The 19,038-nt window shown below is 32.4% G+C and overlaps 1 protein-coding gene across 1 annotated transcript in view; it reads right to left on the bottom strand.

Annotated features, from left to right (window-relative positions):
• The window catches only part of LOC129226218 (probable phosphorylase b kinase regulatory subunit beta), a gene marked incomplete at its 3' end in the record, with an annotated part of 111,023 nt that overhangs the window by 33,207 nt on the left and 58,778 nt on the right, over positions 1-19,038 (bottom strand). Inside the window, exons 12-14 of the mRNA XM_054860817.1 lie at positions 16,443-16,454; positions 11,140-11,286; positions 7,567-7,650 (exon numbers count right to left, since the gene is read on the bottom strand). Of these exons, the coding sequence (XP_054716792.1) occupies positions 7,567-7,650; positions 11,140-11,286; positions 16,443-16,454 (243 nt within the window). The remainder of the gene's footprint in view (positions 1-7,566; positions 7,651-11,139; positions 11,287-16,442; positions 16,455-19,038) is intronic.

The raw sequence follows: 19,038 nt of genomic DNA, 5'->3' as shown, positions 1-19,038 counted from the left end.
AGAACAGCTTACAGGAAGAAGTGGTAATGAGTGAGGGAGTAGACAGTTTTAAGAGGGCCATTGATCTTCACTGGGGATTGTAAATGGACTAGGACCAGTCTAGCTGGGCCCAGAGCCTGTTGCTGGTCGTCACTTTTGTATTTGTATTTGTATTTGTATTTGTTTTAGTCTTTATATATTACTTCCCCTGTCACACAGCTTTTTGCATCTCACTGCATCATTTCATGTCACATAAAACTTAAAAGGCATCATGCAAGTTCATTTTGTTATTATTTCTGCAAAACAAAGCAAGAACAGCTGAAGGGATAATGATTTCAACGTTTGCTAAGAACTGAAACACAAAATATATATATTAGAAGAATTTTTTTACAAATAAAAAGGGGCGTGTTCCGATTTAGATTTTAAGTAAATAAAAAGATTGAATGCCGTACTTGATACTTTAAAAAAATTAATTGAAAAACTTATTATTAACAGAAACTGTTCTAAAATAGAAAATAAGAATAAAGATGATTACTAGACAGGGTTGGGTTTTGGACTGTCCAAAACTGGTTTAGGACAGGACAAGTGGTTTTTACCGTCCAAAACTGTCTGAAACTGTTCAAAAGTGTCCGAAACTGCCTTAAACTGTCCAAAACTATGTTAAAGTTAAAGGGGTGTAATCTAATCAATTCCTTTTTACTGCAATATTCATGATGCATAAATAAAGATATTAATGAGGTTTAATTAATCAGTATTTGATAATATTTTTCTTCAAAATGTTCATTTAAAAAAACATTGTACTTAAAAAAAATTTCCAATAACTTTTTCACAAAAACTTATTTAACAGTTGGTAGAGTTTTGAAAGGAAATTCACAACACTACCAAGACAACTAATTTCAGTTCCATTCATAACGCAAAGGAATATTATTAAATGTACAATATTTAGGTGCAAGAAAAAAGCTAATTTTTTAAAATGGTTTTTGCAAATAAGTTTTACATGATTTTTTAACAAAAATCATTTTTTAAATCTTAGATTAAAGAACAAGAAATTGATGATTAAACACTTATATTATAAAACTTGTGCTATTCTTTTTTTAGTTTACGTTTTTAATATACATTCTGTAACTAAAAAAAATTGTAATTTATTGCATTTAAGTCAATTATTGCACTATATTTTGAACACTTTCTTTTGCACACATGCAAAAATGTCAAAAAATTTAGTTTATGCAAAAAAAAAAAAAAAAAAACAATGATAATTATAACTCCTGCATACAAATTGAAATTTTTAATGAAGAATTTAATAATTTCTACTTAACTAGATTAAAATCAGCTGCATAAATAAGTTACATATATATTTATACCTGAATGGTCACATTGAATAAATATATTAAATAGTCAATAAAATAATTTTGATACTTTTTGTTCTGTTTTTGATATTTTCTCACAAAATAGCTTTGGACATTTTCGGACACAAGGGTTTTGAACAGGATGGTAAAAACCTTGCAAATCTTGCTTTCATTTGTACACATGCATAAACATAGGGAAATTTGGTTCAATTAATGAGTATTTGATAATATTGTTCTCCAAATATTCATTTAAAAAATATTTTACTTAAAAAAATGCCAGTAACTAGTACATAAAAACTTCCTTACGTAACAGTTGATTGAGTTATGAAAAGAAATACACAACACTACCAAGACAACTAATTTCAGTTCCATTTATAATTTAAAGGAATGTTATTAAATGTGCAATAAATATTGAGGTGAAAAAAAAAGCTTAATTTTTTAATGGTTTTTGCAAATAATTTTTACATAATGTCTTAATGAAAATTACTTTTTAATCATAGATTAAAGAACAAGAAATTTATGATTAAACACTTAATTATAAAACTCTTGTGCTATTTTTTTTTTTAGTTCATATTTTTAATATAATACATTCTGTAACTACAAAGATTTAATTTATTGCATTTAAGTCAATTATAGAATTATATTTTGAACACTTTCATTTGCACACATGCATAAATGTCGAAAGATTCGGTTAATGAAAAAAAGATCCTGCACACAAATTGAAATGTTTAATGAAGAATTTAATTTCTACGTAACTAGATTAAAATCAGCTGCATAAATAAGTTATATACTATATACATATATATATATATATATATATATATATATATATATATATATATATATATATATATATATATATATATATATATATATATATATATATATACTTGAATATCCACATTGAATAAATGTATTAAATAGTCCAAAAATAGTTTTGACACATTTTGTTCTGTTTTTGATATTTTCTCAAAAAATAGTTTTAAACACTTTCGGACACGGGTTCTGAACAGGATGGTATAAACCTTGCAAATCTTGCTTTCATTTGCACACATGCATAAACATAGGGAAATTTTGTTCCTATTATCAAAAATAAATCAACTTATGCATAAAAATTGAGATTTTTATCAAGAATTCAACTCCTATGCAACTAGATTAAAATCAGCTGCATAAGTAAGTTGAATGTTCTCATTGAATAAATTTCCAATATAAAACATTACTTTGATACATTTTATTCTGTTTTTTGGTGTTTTCTCACACAATACTATTTTTCTTAAAATATAGTTTTGGACACTAGGGTTTTGGACAGGATGGTAAAAACCGGGGTTTTTACCGTAGTGTCCAAAACCTTGCCAACCCTGTTACTAGAGGAATAAAACTATAATTATCACTTTCTTTAATTCTTTAAGAATTCTACAATCGATTTTTCGTCATTAGATAATAAGTAATAGTTTTCTCTTTAATATGACTGTACAACGCAAATGAAAGAAAAAGCAAACTTTATCTGGGACATTCCTAGAAATCACTAATTAACTGATTACTTATTAAAATTAATAACGTTATTATTGTTCATTACAGGGGTATCCCGTATATAACACGGTTAATTCGCTCCGTGTAGTATCGAAACCGTGTTATACAAGACTTTTTTATTCATAACTTTTTGACTTATTTTTTAAACTAATTAATCATGTACTCAGTAAAAATCATGTCAATATGTATCATGTTGTATCGAAACAGTGTTTTGTGTTATATTGAAACCATGTTGTAGGAGACTTAGAAATAATGTTAATCAAGGTATGTATACCGTGTTATATCAAAATCAAGTCTTAAGGTGCAAATTTTATAATTGCTTAAATTTTGGCTAAATAGAACATACAAACAAAAACTGGCAACCAAAATATACAGCTGCCTACTGATCCAAAACTAAAGTTGCTATAAATGATACAACTTAATTGTTTTACATACCTCCAACTAAAACTATTATGAACAACAAAGAAAAACTTCATTAAATTTCTTGACTAAGAACAAAACGCATTCTACCAGAAAAAACACTCTGAGCTTTTTCATAGTAAATATTTGCCTGAGCAACAACAAGGAAACAAAATATAAAATAAAATAAATAAAATTATTCTATTTATTTTATTTCAACTACATTTTTTTTATTTATTGTTTGTATAATTGTTTGTATCCAAAAAGGCAGCAAACAATCAAAGTCCAAAATGTGCAAAAGTAATCTAAATCGGAAAAAAAGATAAAGTCCTAATTTTGTGAAAAAATGTCAAAGTCCGAAATGTGTGAAAATGATCAAAGTCCAAAAAGGCAGCAAATAATCGAAGTCCAAAATGTGCAAAAAAAACCTAAATCGGAAAAAACGACAAAGTCCAAAATTCCTGAAAAAATGTCAAAGTCCGAAATGTGTGAAAATGATCAAAGTCTAAAAAGGCAGCAAATAATCAAAGTCCAAAATGTGCAAAAATAACTTGAATCGGAAAAAACGATGCAGTCCAAAATGTGCGAAAAAAAGACCAAGTCCAAATCCGAAACTAAAACACCCATAATCTTCGCCGAGGAACGGCGTTTCATTTTTGCCACCAACCAAGGCGTTGCCACCACGAAAAAAGTTTCTCCGCCATCTTTCACCAGTAGTAGAAGGAGAGTGTTCAGCATATCACCTGAAGCGCTCCATCTACTACTACGTAAAAACTTATTAGAATTATTATCATACAATTTTTAACCGTGTATTAAACAAAAATGAAATTCCATCTTTTAAAATTCGAGCTATATCAAAACTGTGAAGCATTAAATTCAAGTTTCGCAATGTGTAATACAGGGTTGGCTTTCTGCCGGTAGAAACTAGTTTTTGCCGTGCCAGTGGCAGAAACTGTTTATAACCGGTTAAAACTGGCAGAAACTGGCAAAAACTTAAAGTCGTTTAAAAAAACTAAAGTAATTACTAAATGATATTTGTTTAAACTAAAAAATTAAACTTCATTTCATCATTGTAAAAAATAAAATGTTATGCTACTGCCCTTGATTTAGTTCAGAAAGGGAACTTTTCAATTACTGATGCTCGTAATATTTGGATTAATCTAAAAAAGGACGAAACTCATACGGGTTCTTAGGATAGAGGAATGACTTACAGAATTAAACTGGCATTACTGTTTGTAATTTGCTCGCAAATAAGCTTCATCTAAGTTGCTTGTGATTGAAATTATGTGTTTCAAGAAGAAAGTGTCAAATTTTACTTCCCAATATTAATCCAGATTTTGTACTTAATATCACAGCTTTGCAATCAAATTGGCCCCACTTATCGAAACTCATTTTTCCAGTCGAATTTTTACCACTACCCTAGTTACTACATGATGGATCAGTTTAAAAAAAAAACAATTTGAAAGTTTCATGAATATTGCTTGTTCCTTGATGTATTGCCTGCTAGCTCTTCTGTTGCAAGAATATTCTAAAGTTTCTCATTCGTGCATATTAAATTGAGAAACTATTTAAATTTGTGGAACCACCTTCTCCAAGAAGCAACTGCAGGATCCAAACAATGTAACATTTGATTCTGAATTGGAATAATATTGTAAATTAAACTGTGCTTTGGTTAACAATTAATTATTTTTTCCATGCGTTTTCTACTGTCTATCAATAGTCTTTTTTTTTTTTTGTCATTTTGAGAGTTTTTGCCTGTTTCTGCCGAAAATGTGGCAGAAAGTGGTTTTTGCCATGCCGGTTTTAACCGGTTTCTACCAGTGGTTTTAACCGCTCCGGCAGAAACTTGCCAGCCCTGGTGTAATATCGAAACCATGCTATAATAGTCGCAAACTTGTTGCCATGTAATATCAAAATCGTGTTGTACAAGTACCGTGTTATACAAGGGATGCTTATACTTTTTAATTTTTATTTTGCTCCCATCTTATTCCATTTCAAATTTTTCTTTAACTGATCAAAAAATGGAAAGCTTTCATCTCTGGTTATGGGAAAAGTTATTTACAAGAAAAAGTCAGAAATCTTATTACAGAACTTTGAAAATATAACTTAGCAGAGAGGAAAACGCAAGGAAAACACAACATTATGTAATAAGATTACTTAAGAATTCCTAAAATACTAGCAAACCATAGGCCAACTTCTCAGTTCTGTATTACAGTAGAATTTCACAACAATATTTGGGGGTCAGAATACATTTACTGTTATTCAAGGATATAATATAACGTTATAATGAGAAGAATACAGGGTGTTCCGTTTTAACCTGCAAGGCCTTTATTTTTGCAACTGTTAGTTCTAAGTGTATACTTCCAATTGCAAAAATGTTCAAAATCAGATGCAAAGTTAAGATATTGAAAGTTTGAAGCAAAAATAAAAATGAGCCAAAAAATACAAAATTTAACTTTTTATACGAGCCCCAGGTCCCCTAACTAATATTTAGAGAAATAATCTCCATTGAAAACTGTTACTGACACAAAAAACTTGACATTTGTGCGACCAAAACTCAGGGAGATATTCCAGTTTAAAGTTTTAAGGGACCACACAAAAGATGAGATTGGAACTTATCGCCCTTTCAGAGGAATGTCAGGCTGTCGAAGTAAATAAGTATTTGTATTTTTCCTTGCTATTCCAAAATAAATGCAAATGTTATGCCATGATACGCAAAAGTGTACTACAAAGCCTAGAACAATTTGAAAAACCACCACACTCTATGCACACATATAATTTTAAACCCTTGTTAACCGCTATATTTTCCCCCAAAAGGCGTTATTGACGGCGAGTGAAAAGTGGTGTAAGTCACAAAACGCTGCGTTGCATATCTCGATGAATATTGGTCGAACTAATGTCAAACTTTTTCTGTTAGAATGATTTTTCAATGGAGAAAATTTCTCTAAATATTAGTTAGGGGACCTAAGACCTGTATAAAAAGTTAAATTTTGTAATTATTGACTCATTTTTAGTTTTGCTTCAAGCTTTCAATATCTTAGCTCTGCACCTAATTTTGAACATTTTTGCAACTGGAAGTATACATCTAGGACTAACGATTGCGAAAATAAAGTTATTGCAGGTTAAAACGGAACACCCTGTATACTTTAAATTAAATAACAATAATAATAAAATATCGGCTAATTTGATATGCTTGTGAAAGCTCTTTTTTTTTTCAAACCGATGGATCAATCTACAACAGGTAGAAAACGAGCTCTATAACTTTTCTTACTTATCATCAGAGAGAGTTAAAGGCAACAATTGGAGAAAGGAAGAACTCTCTCTCTCTCCTAACGTTGTTTTAAACAGAATTATTGCTGCAAAGAAATAGGATACACAGTAGCGTATTTAGGGGTTGGCAGGAGTGGCTATAGCCAGGGGTGCAGCAGCCATGGGGGCGGCATTTCAAGTGATAAAAAAAAAAATTTAAAGAGTTTTTTTTTAATCATAGAATTTGAAAAATGCTTTTAAAAATGAAAAAAAAAAAAAAAACTTGTAAGAAAAAGAGCTAGAGACACATACATAACATCTAGTGAGAAGGAACATTGGGCATCATTGAAAAAAATTCTGAAAAAGAAAATGAACAAATACAATGCTGCCTCCTATTTGTCAAATCAACTAATCAAAATATTTTTTTAAAAAAAATTTAAAGAGTTTTTTTTTTATCATAAAATTTGAAAAATGCTTTAAAAAATGAAAAAAAAAAACTTGCAAAAAAAAAAAAAGAGCTAGAGACACATACATAACGTCTAGTGAGAAGGAACATTGGGCATCATTGAAAAAAATTATGAAAAAGAAAATAAAAAAATACAATGCTGCCTCCTATTTGTCAAATCAACTAATCAAAATATTTTTTAAAAAAAAATTTAAAAAAAAAATTTTTTTTTTGGAGGTCACAATGACCTTTGGTGACTTCCTATGTGGGTAACCCTGGGGGGGGGAGGGCTTTAGTTCGCCAGGGGGGCGCTAGACCCCATAGTTACGCTACTGAGGATACAACAACCATTCTTAAGAAAGACACTATTTTATAGACTGAAAAACGAAAACCTTTTACTGACAATGTAAGAGGTTGCAGTTTTGAACCTTTGTCATAAATTCGAAACTGCACACGAAACTATTAAATTGAAGGGCAATTTACATTATACTGAACAGAAATGCAGGGCCACCTGAAAATATTACTGCTAAAGGGGGATTTATCCTTGTATCAGATTTCACTGCAGCCAGGTTTTGCTATACTATTTGAATACAAATAAATTACGAAAAAAATCAATACCTTACTAGTTCCCAAGGCTCCGATAGGTCGAGGAGGTCTTCCTTTCAAACCAAGTTTCTTACTGATGCCAAGGTATTCATAAATCTAAATGAAGGATGTTCATAGTATTAAGTAGTTCAAACACTTTTACATGTTTTTATACCTTTTAAAAAAAGCAAGTTGCTTTATTTACTTTAAATTATGATACAAAATATCGACAAAGTAACAAACACCAAGAGGCAGTGGGTCCAGCTAAGCTAGTCCTATTCGATTTAACACTCTCAGTGAAAAGCAAAAGCAATATTAAAAGTATTCAATCCATTTCAAGCAATAGCTGCTTTCAGTTAACTATTCCAAAAGCCTACAAATTATTACAGAATTCTATTTTCAGGTTTAATCTCTTTTTTTCTCAAAAAATTATTGGTTTCTACTTATTTATTTTTGCATTTTAATTATTTTCAATGTAATTGTTGCAATGTTTAGAATGATTTAGAATTTTGCTTAATTGATTTAATTACTTTTAATAATTTTATCTAATTTGAAAAATTAAATAAGAATATAGACAGCAATTAGCAGTTGCAGTTTATTATTACCATTTATTCCTGATAGTATTCCCTTTATTTAAGAAAGTAAATAAACTGGAAATATAGCTAAAAGTTTGTGTTAGTCTTGTCGTATAAATGAAAAAAAAAAAAAAAAGCAGAACTTCCGACTAGACAAATACTTTAATTAGAGAAAATTAGAACTAAAAGTATTAATCCATTTATTTTGATAAATTCTGTACCTCCAAGCCAGACTGATGCAAGTCCAAAAATTGCAATTTTCTGTTTGTTAGTGCGTTGTAGGTAGAATCCTATTCCTCATCAAACTATGTGAACATAATTCTTTTAAAAAAATCCTTTGTAATTATTTACCAATGTTTAAAGAGCACGTGTCCTATTTTCAGCATGCGCCAGACAACCGTTTTTCCTCTCTCCTGTAAAGTAATCATCATGTGTGTTGAATTTGTATTTCCAATGACCCGTTTTATGTGAAATTTTACAGATTTAACACCTGCCTCCCATACTCCACCAAAATGAGGACTTAGTAGTGGTATCATATGCCAATCAATATTTATTTGGGACAAGAAATAACTTATTTTTTCAACTTTATTAATAGACTAGTGGTACCCGCACGGCTTTGCCCGTAATAGAAAAATTAAAAGGTCTTTTGGTTCGCCTGTATATTTACAAATAATGTATGGTGAATTTTCTCGCCAATTGGCTTGTACCGACGTTACAGTTCCACGTTATGATAATTTCGTATCTCGCCAATTGGCTAGTGCCCATGTTACGGTTCCAGGTTATGATAATTTCGGAATTTACTCGTCTAACTTATGATAGTTTTGTTCTTAAAATTGGAATAGAAGAACCCAGGGTTGGCAAGTTTCTGCCGAGGTGGTTAAAACCACTGGTAGAAACCGGTTAAAACCGGCATGGCAAAAACCACTTTCTGCCACTTTGTGGCAGAAACTGGCAAAAACTCACAAAATGAAAAATTAATTCTTGATATACAACAGAAAATGTATGGAAAAAGTAATTAATTGTTAACCAAAGTGAAACTTTCATCTATTATATAACTGGTCCACCATGTAGTAACTGGGGTAGTGGTAAAATTTTGACTGGAAAAATAAGTTTTGAGAAATGGGGCCAGTTTGTTTTGCAAAGCTGTGACATTAGGTACAAAATTTAGGCAAGTAAAATTCTGGCACTTGCTTCTTCAAGCACATGACAAGATAATTTCAATCACAAACAATTTAGAGGAAGCATATAAGTGAGCAAATTACAATCAGTAATACCTGTTCAATTCTGTATGTCACTCCTCTTTCCTAAGCACTCTTGTATGATTTTTTATCCTTTGTTAAATTAATCCAAATACTACGAGCCACTGCAATTGGAAAGTTCCCTTTCTGAACTAAATCAAGGGCACTAGCATGGGATTTTATTTTTTTAAATGATGAAATTATGTTTAATTTTTTAGTTTACTTAAACAAATATCATTTACTAATTACTTGAGTTATTAAAGACTTTTTTAAGTTTTTGCCAGTTTCTACCGGTTTTTACCGGTTATAACCAGTTTCTGCCACTGGCACGGCAAAAACTAGTTTCTGCCGGCAGAAAGCCAACCCTGGAAGAACCACATCGAATTTTCGAAAAATCGCTTCAAGGTGCACACCCCCATGTGTTCTTACCTCTAGGTAAGATTATCTTTTTCTATTAGCTGGTTTCTTGCGGTTGGCTCTACTCTGCAACGCAACACAACACAGCCATTGAACTGCAACAAAAGTGGACTGTATAACTTTTATCATGATTAATTTCATACACTTGAGAGCAGCATTCTTTCAGCCGCTCTGACCTTAAACTCCCTGAATTGGTTGCAGCCAGAGGTTTTTAACTAAACATAGGTGGCGCTTTAGCACCATGCTACGAACTAACTTTGTGCCAATTTTCATGAAAATCGGCCGAACTGTCTAGGCGCGTCACAGAGATCCAGACATCCAACAGACATTCTCCAGACATCCAGACATCCTACAGACATCCAGACATCCTACAGACATCCAGACATCCTACAGACATCCAGACATCCTACAGACATTCTCCAGACATCCAGACAGAGAGACTTTCAGCTTTATTATTAGTAAAGATGACCCAAATTTATACATAGTTGACAACTGCTTTCTAGCTATTATCTCAATGGATATCATGTCACTAACAAACTCTAAATGTAGAGCATTGGTGGCAAAACAAACAAGAATTTGATGATACATCTGTTGAATATCGGCTGAAAAGGCTATTCTATTCGTACGAAACCTCATGAGAATAGTGAATAAATCCAATATGCATTTAAACAAAAGAAGACATTTGATTGCGTATAACATAAATAATATTCTTCACCAACGAAGGGCAAGAAATAAATAATATTCACATTTCAATCCGAAACTCAAACTGTTCTGGCACATTTCTTCTGCTGTTGCCCAGGGGCGTAGCTAAGGGGGGGGGGGACAACCCCCCCCCCCGAAAAGTTAGTCTCAAAAAAAAAGAGAAAAAGAGAGAAGAGAAAGAAAAAAAAAAGAAGAAAAGGAAAAAATTCCAAGCAATTATACACACACACACACACACATATATATATATATATATATATAAAAGAAGTAACCCCCCCCCCCCCCCGAAAGTCGGGTCTAGCTACGCCACTGCTGTTGCCATTACCAAAAAGAAATATAAAGCTCAGATGATAAATAGAAAAATAAATTAAGCAGAAATTGCACACAATAAAAGGCCGTAACCAACGTGACTTACGTTGCTTTGGCTATGAGGTACAGAATCATACTCAAACAATCTCCGACATAAAATTTTGTAATTAGTACTTCAGTATCATTATCTTGGTCTTTCACCCTTTTTCTTTTCTGATGGTTGAATAATGAATTTGCGTCTTGATATTGCGACTTTTTCTTTAAACTTTTAAATTCAAACCATTGCTTCTAAAACGTAAAGATCGACGTTTGAAGAAAGTATTACAGCACATACAAGCATACATGCAGACAGAAGAGTCGCCTACCCTCACAAGCTGATTGGGCGACCAAATCTGCACCGGTTCCACTTCGTGGGGGGTCTGGGTGTGGATGCCATAGGTTGCCATCATGGCCTGCAATCTCATACTCTCCGCAATCAGGACAACTTGAACGACCAGATCATTCGCAGTACCCTGAAGAAGTTTTGAAAAAGCAATCATCACAAAAAGAAGATCACTCCCACATATCTTCATGCAGTTGCTTTTCTAAATATTCTCTGGCAAAGAGATGGGAAAATTCGGGGGGGGGGGGATAAAAAAAATATTTTTACGAAGGGGTTTTATCTTCACTCCAGAAAAATAGAAAACTTTAATATTCCGGCACAAAAAATGTATTCAAAAATTTATAATACTGTAGAGAACCAATTATCCGGGAAGTTCGGGACCATCGCTATCCCGGATATCTGAATTTCCCGGTTTTCTGGATCGCTAAAAAGAGCTTTTTGCCGATTGTTTATAAAACTTAAATTACTATAATAAGTAGTAATATGTATTACAATGAGAGGAAAACAGTTCAAAAATGCTTATCAATATCGAAACATTAAAAACAACTACGTGAAAGAATAATTTAAACACCAAAAACCTTAAGTTATTTACCTAATAAGACCCGAGACCCTCATATTAATTTTGAAAAGGAAAGAAAAACACAAATTTTCGATGTTTTAAAATGAAAGAGAATGAAGGGAAGGGCAAGAAACAAGTTTTTGAACGTAAATGTGCGATTCTTCTACAACTCATACTCTCCGCAATCAGGACAACTTGAACGACCAGATCATTCGCGGTACCCTGAATAAGATGCAAGTTTTGAAAAAGAAATCATCACAAAAAGAAGATCACTCCTACATATCTCCCTGCATCTGCTTTTCTAAATTTTCTATCGCTAAGAGTTGGGAAAAGTCGGAGGGGGAATCGGAACTTTTGTGGATAAAAAAATATTTTCCGAAGGAATTTGTACTCAAGAAAAATAGAAACTTTAATATTCCGGCACAAAACTTGCAATATTTTCATTCCAATGCTTTTTTTTTTTTTAATGTTTAAAAAGCTTTGTTGTTCAGTATGCCAGGTGAAAACAATAAACTTGATAACGCAAGCCGTAAGATAATTTAATTTCCCTGTACTCTAAAGAATTATTTGCTGCTTTACTCACTGAAATTGTTATGTATACACATGACAAAATTAATACCGTAAAATCACTTATTTTTGCGAGTCTGCCGTAATTAGAAAAATTTCAGCCTAGCAAAATATTTTTTTCTCAACTTTTGGTTCTGTTTGTATAAAATTCCCAAAATGTTTAGTTAGCAAAATCTCTGATTATTTTCAATTTCGCAAAAATTGGTTTGCAAAAATAAGTGCTTTCAGGATGTATCAATATTATTGCTTAGTGGAAATGTTTTAGTAAAATTTTAATATATTTTCATTTTAGGTAATATGTAATGGCATATATAAATGCATGTAACTAAAATAAAAGGAAAGCAACCTTCTGTTTAAAATCTCACAATTTGGAAAAAAAAAGCGAATTAGTGTTAAAAATCACATTTTATTCAAAAAGAAAGGTTGAATGGTGGTTAAATAAATTTGGAAAACTTTTGGTGTTCTGAGCAAATAAAGCTACAAAGCAAATAAATTTTTTAAATAGATTTTCAAACCTGTTTAAAAATGTCGTGTATGTTTCTGCTAAAAAGATGCAATATGTCTTGCATTTATATTTTTAACATTTAACTTTTTTTTTGTGTGTGTATGTGTGTTTTGTAAGAAAATATAACAAGTAAACAACATTTTGATTTGCAGAAAAACCAATTTTTCCATCCCCCCCACCCCAATATTTCAATGGAAAAAAAAAAGAAAGACTGGCGTTTTCAGCCACATTGAAACTTCTGGAAATTTTGCCTAGCTACTCCTGCAGTGATATTGAATTTTAATTATGAAAAGGAGTAAGAATTTCTTTACATAAATTAACAAGAACTTTGCAACTATCTTTCATTGTTTTGCTGCATCAATTCTAAATTGAAGACAGTATGTTTCCCACAGCTAAAATTTATTTAAAATTTTAAAAAATTAAAATCCAATAATCCATTGGTTTGAGTTGCTGCATTGAAAAATTTTCAATCTCACAATCTTTCTATCACATAACATTCCAAAATAATAATAATACATTTCGAAAAGAATATATTTATCTGAAAATTAAATATATGAAGTCATGCTTTCACATGAATTATATACAGTGAAGCACCATTTATACGTTTCTCATTTATACGTTTTTATCAATTATACATTTTTAAAATTGGTCCCTGCAAAGTCTAATACACATTAACCTATACCTATTATACATTTTTTGTTTGTACGCTTTTTTCATACAGTCCGTTCAAAAACGTATAAATGGTGCTACACTGTATTAAAATATAAAAAGTATATACACTGCTCGACATTGAAAATGCAACACCAAGAAGGAGTGTTCAGAAATTTATGCAAATTTTAGAGTAGACGTACATCACTGAGTTGTGTAAATAATGTGAAATGTGCAACTCTTTGACGCACGTGAAGTAAGTTGTAAGGGAAGGAACTTGCAGAATGCGCAATATTCGTGTCGTTATTTATGATTGGAGAATTATCGAAGAAATTTTGTTGTTGTCTTGGAGGATACGTGTAACACGAGAGAATGATGGGCCGCTGTCAACGAAGGCACTTCAAGCAGATAGACGATTTCACAAGAGGTATGGTGTTCGGACTGAGAAGGGGAGGTTGGTCCGATCGTCAAATCGCAGCCGATACCCACATGGATGCGAGCACGGTGCATCGGCCGTGCCGAAGACGGTTGGAACAACGAAATGTGGCAAGATTGAGGGGTGCTGGGGCAGCCAGAGTGACGTCAGAACAACGCATCCACCGACAAGCTGTAGCAGACAGACAAGTCACTTATTCCTCGATTCTGCAGCAGGTGCAAGAAACCCGTAATGTTCCCGTGTCAACCTGAACCATTTGGTCGCATGTGGTCTGCAATCACGGCGTCCGCTAAGAAGACTGCCATTGACCCCACAACATGGACAGCAACGTTTAGTATGGTGCTGGACAAGAGCGACGTGGATGACAGAATGGCGAAATGTCGTGTTCTCAGATGAATCCCGCTTCTGTTTATCCAGTGATAGTCGCCGCATACGTGTGTGGCGTCGACGTGGAGACAGATCTAATCCGGCAGTACAGTGACCGCCGCTTATTAAAATCACGTTCGTTCTCAGGACATTTGATTTTATAAAGCGGCTGATTTTATAAACTGGCATACCTACATTGTAAAAAAAGAAAAGTTTTGAAGTTTAAATACTTTAAAAAAAGAAATGAATTACGTCATTTATTTTTGTTTGAAGTATTTCAAAATACAGCTTTCATTTTTAACTAACCATGAGGAGTTTTTCTTAAATTATTTTTTTATTTTTTTACACATGGGTCTTAAAATATTGGCGTATTACAGTTTGGTTAACAGAATTTGAGAGTAAGGATTCAATATCGTTTAAGATTTTACAAAATGCACTGTAACTTTCAACGTTATATTTTTCTCTTTGCTCTAAAGTACATAGTATAAAGTAAACATCAAGCGCTTTTCTGACATCTATTGAAGAGGGGAAATTTGGCAATGAGATTTCCTCATCTTCTGAGACCTTCTACTTCACTTCTTGGAGCTTCTTTATCAATTTTGTACGCAACATTTCCAAAAGTGATTTTATAAAATGGCGATAATGATCTTATTAAGAGATGATTTCAACATGTTTTGATATAGCAATGATTCTGTTCTTCCAGATTTGATTTTAAAAAGCGGTTGATTTTATAATCCGGTGATTTTATTAGTGGCGGGAACTGTAACTGTGAAACCTCCCACCGCACGACAATGTGACATAATGGTTTGGGGCGCAATTGCCTGCAATTCCATATCACCTCTAGTTTGTATTCAGGGCACTATGACGGCCTAATGATACTTGGATAATGTGCTGCGGCCGGTGGCAATCCCTTATTTTCAAGGGCTACCTAATGCAGTTTTTCAGCAGGATAACGCCCGACCACACAGTGCTTGCATCTGCCAACATGCTCTCCAAGGCACACAGATCCTTCCCTGGCCACCATACTCTCCTGACCTGTCACCAATCAAACATGTGTGGGATGTGATTGGACGCCGTTTTCAGACTCTGTCCCTGCCTCGTTCAGAAGACAAACTATGGCAAATGGTTGAAAGGGAATGGAGAGCCATCCCTCTGAACACATCCGCATCCTTATTGACTCTACACCTAGACGTGTTTCTTCGTGTATCGCTGTCCGTGGTGGTCCTACATCCTACTGAGCTGACGTCATTCTCGCTCTGTATTCTGCCTACCATTTTGAAATTAAGATCATTTATTATTTACTAGTGGCACCCGCACGGCTTCGCCCGTAATAGAAAAATTAAAGGTCTTTTGGTTCGCTTGTATATTTACAAATGATGTATGGTGAATTTTCTCGCCAATTGGCTTGTACCGACGTTACGGTTCCACGCTATGATCATTTCGTATCTCGCCCATTGGCTTGTGCCCATGTTACGGTTCCACGTTAGGATAATTTCGTAATTTATGATAGTTTTTTTTCTTAAAATTGGAATAAAAAAAGAACCACATCGAATTTTCGAAACATCGCTTAGAGGTGCACACCCCCATGCTACATACTAGCTTTGTGCCAAATTTCAGGAAAATCGGCCGAACGGTTTAGGCGCTATGCTCGTCACAGACATCCTACGGACATCCTACAGACATTCTACAGACATCCAGACATCCTCTGGACAGAGAGACTTTCTGCTTTATTATTAGTAAAGAAGATTGCTGTCTCTGTCTTTTTTCCAAATTTTGGCACTTTCTGACTACTCCTTCTTGGTGTCGCATTTTCAATGTCGAGCAGTGTATCATCATTATAGCACACAGCATACTCAAAAATTTTATTCATAAATGTCAAATAAAAATCAACTTTGATTTTAAAATATCTAAAAATCTACAAAACATGCAAATATGTACACAACAAAAATATACTACATTGTTGAGTAATCCATGCACAAAGATTTATTTTCTATTAATATTTAAGCGGATTATAAATGAACTCTACTGTTGTTAGTTAATTGTGAAAGAAAACGAAAAAAAAAAAACTAACGAGATTCTAAGAAACGAAAATCATGCACGAATTATAGTAAGGAAAAAAACTAACGAGATTCTAAGAAACGAAAATCATGCACGAATTATAATGTTAGTTCAAAGTGGAGTAAAAATGAGTTATAAAATACTTACAGCAGCTTTCCCCTGTGAAAAGGTAGCATGAAATAAAATGGAAACATCATTAGAATTTTATAAGTGCATGGATTACAGTAACATTTTTAAATGCATCAAGTACTGTAATACCACAATTGTAACACAAAAGCTTACAGACTGATAACTCTCAAATACTAATATCTTACATACTTTGAAATATTTAACTTTTTTTAAAAAGAACTTCAATGCTAATGAAGCAGAAAAAAAAATGTTAAGCTACTTATTGTCATGTCAGAGCAACAGTAAGACATCAAAGTCTGAAAATAACAGTAAGATATCCTACTATTGCTCTGAGGCGATGATATTCTAAAAGAAAAACATTAATGGACAATTGGATATAAGCATAACGTGAAAATTACAAGTATACCAATAAATCTCATATCAATCGACAATACATTACATTTCACTCCCAGGTACCTTGTACTAACAATTATTAGTTGCTTAAGGGGGGTATTCTAGTCTAGAGGCTTAATTTTAAGTTGATTTTACAGGTGTAATAGAAAAAAAAAACGCAGCAGCTAATTTCACTATCCATTTTTATCAGTTTTTTATTAATACTTTGAAAGTTTAAAAATGCATAATAGTTGAAAAAAAATTCAAAATTATAGTTGGAGGAGGCTGGCAAAGTGGGGACTCTAAAAAAAGGGGGGGGGAGTTCTTGGTTGACGTGATTCTAATCCTCCAGGTGATCTGAAACATAAAGTCAAGGTTAATTCTTATTGAACAAGGATGTAGAATTGTCTGGACATAGCCGATTTGAATATATATTTTTTTTTTTCACAAAGTGGCGTCTTTTTGAAAAAAAAAGTTTTTTTTTGGCTCCTTTTTTGAACTTTGGTCTTTTTTTAATTTTAAATAAAAATCACAAATTTCAAAAACCTCTATGTGGGGACAATTTTGATAGTACTAAGAAAGTCTGTACCAAATTTCAAGTAAATCAGTGTATTAGAACTTCAGATATCTTGTTAACCGTATACAAAAAACCAGTTTCGAGAAAAACGCTTCTAAAGTTTGCAGTCTCATTTTAGCAAAAGAGTTTATTTCAACAAAATTAACTGAAACTCTAAAAATAATTTGAATGATTTTTTTTTTAAATTTCTTCTCCATAATTCCTCTTAGAAACTTATTCTTAAAGTTGTAAACTCTAAGAATATGAAGGGAAAAAATTCAACTTTTTTGAATTTCTAGAATTTCAATTAAGTCTAGCCCTATAATATTCCCTTAAGTCATCGTTTAGAACAGGCTAAAAGAAATATTTTTCCTATGACACAATTACTGTACAATTTATGCTGAAGCAGCATAGGTAACAAACCCTTCAATGTAATAGGTATCTTATATCTTTAAACGAGCAATTCTTGTGAGTATATATATATATTTCGTATTTCGAAAACGGCTCTAACGATTTGGATGAAATTTTGGATTTAATTGTAGTTTTGCATTTTAAGTTCATCTACATCAGTGTTTTTTCTGTAAAAATGCGATTTTTTACAAAAAACAGTTTTTCAATATAAAGTCTAATTAAGTTAAGCCTTGAAGTAAACTGTGAATTGACGCACTAGACAGGCGATTTGCAACCATAACAATGAAAATTTGTTTCTTCTCGCTTTAAAATTTTATACTTGCTTAGGGTTGCCAGGCTTGGCTGATATTGGCCACTTTGGCTCATTTCAAACACACTTGGCTGAAAACAAATTCAAAAGCATTATGTAAGTCGATGTAAGGCTTTTTTTCTTTTTTAAGTGAAACTATTGCTTGACCATCCTATTTTATTTCATTTTATTTATTTATTTTCTTTTTACACTTCGAATAGTTTAACATGTTTTTTAAATCACGCATCTAAATTTTATTTCGAAGAAGCGTATGTCTTGAGACTGTTTATGTTTTGTTAAGTCAGTTGTTATCATTTGTTAGAATGGTTTGTGGATAGTTGTGGATCAGTTTTGATGGATATCATGCTGTATGTAGCATTTTCTGGCGTAAAAACTAAAAGTACTTATTCAAAAAGAAAATCTCGATTGGGATAAAATCATGAAACGCATCATAGTATGAAAGGAAGTATTCGGTTAAAAACCGATTTCACTATAGCAAGACTAAGGTCAAATATTTTAACTACTGACAAGAAAATTGTATAGTGGAAACAAATGTAACAGATAGTTTAAAGCAAAATGTTGATTTCAATATATTCAGAATCTTCTTTGTTTGGTACTTTAGTGTTATAAGAAGGTCGAGTGCTTAATATTTCGTTAACGTGAAGCTTTTCAAGTATATTTGGAAAAGTATTGAACCTTAAAAAAACACGATTTGACAAAAAATAGTTCTTTTAAAGCCGAGCGAGGCTCGGTCGTCCAGGTACTATATGTATAAGCTTCATACGAAAAGGGTTTTCCTTAAAATATGACGCTTGACCTGCATTTTCTTATTGTGTTCATATGTGCCCCCATTAAGGGGTACATGTGAACAATGGAAGACATTTTCTTTTTACTACCATAAAGTAAAGAAATATTCTTTTAAAAAATCTCGAAAAATTCCATGACACAAAAAAAGGACTATGCAATCATGGAGACGATTTTGCGCT

This window comes from Uloborus diversus, chromosome 7 (assembly GCF_026930045.1).
Source record: "Uloborus diversus isolate 005 chromosome 7, Udiv.v.3.1, whole genome shotgun sequence".
In the NCBI taxonomy this organism is placed as follows: Eukaryota; Metazoa; Arthropoda; class Arachnida; order Araneae; family Uloboridae; genus Uloborus; species Uloborus diversus.
The sequence above is the reverse complement of the archived record's forward strand: the minus strand, read 5'-3'. Positions and strand labels throughout refer to the sequence as shown.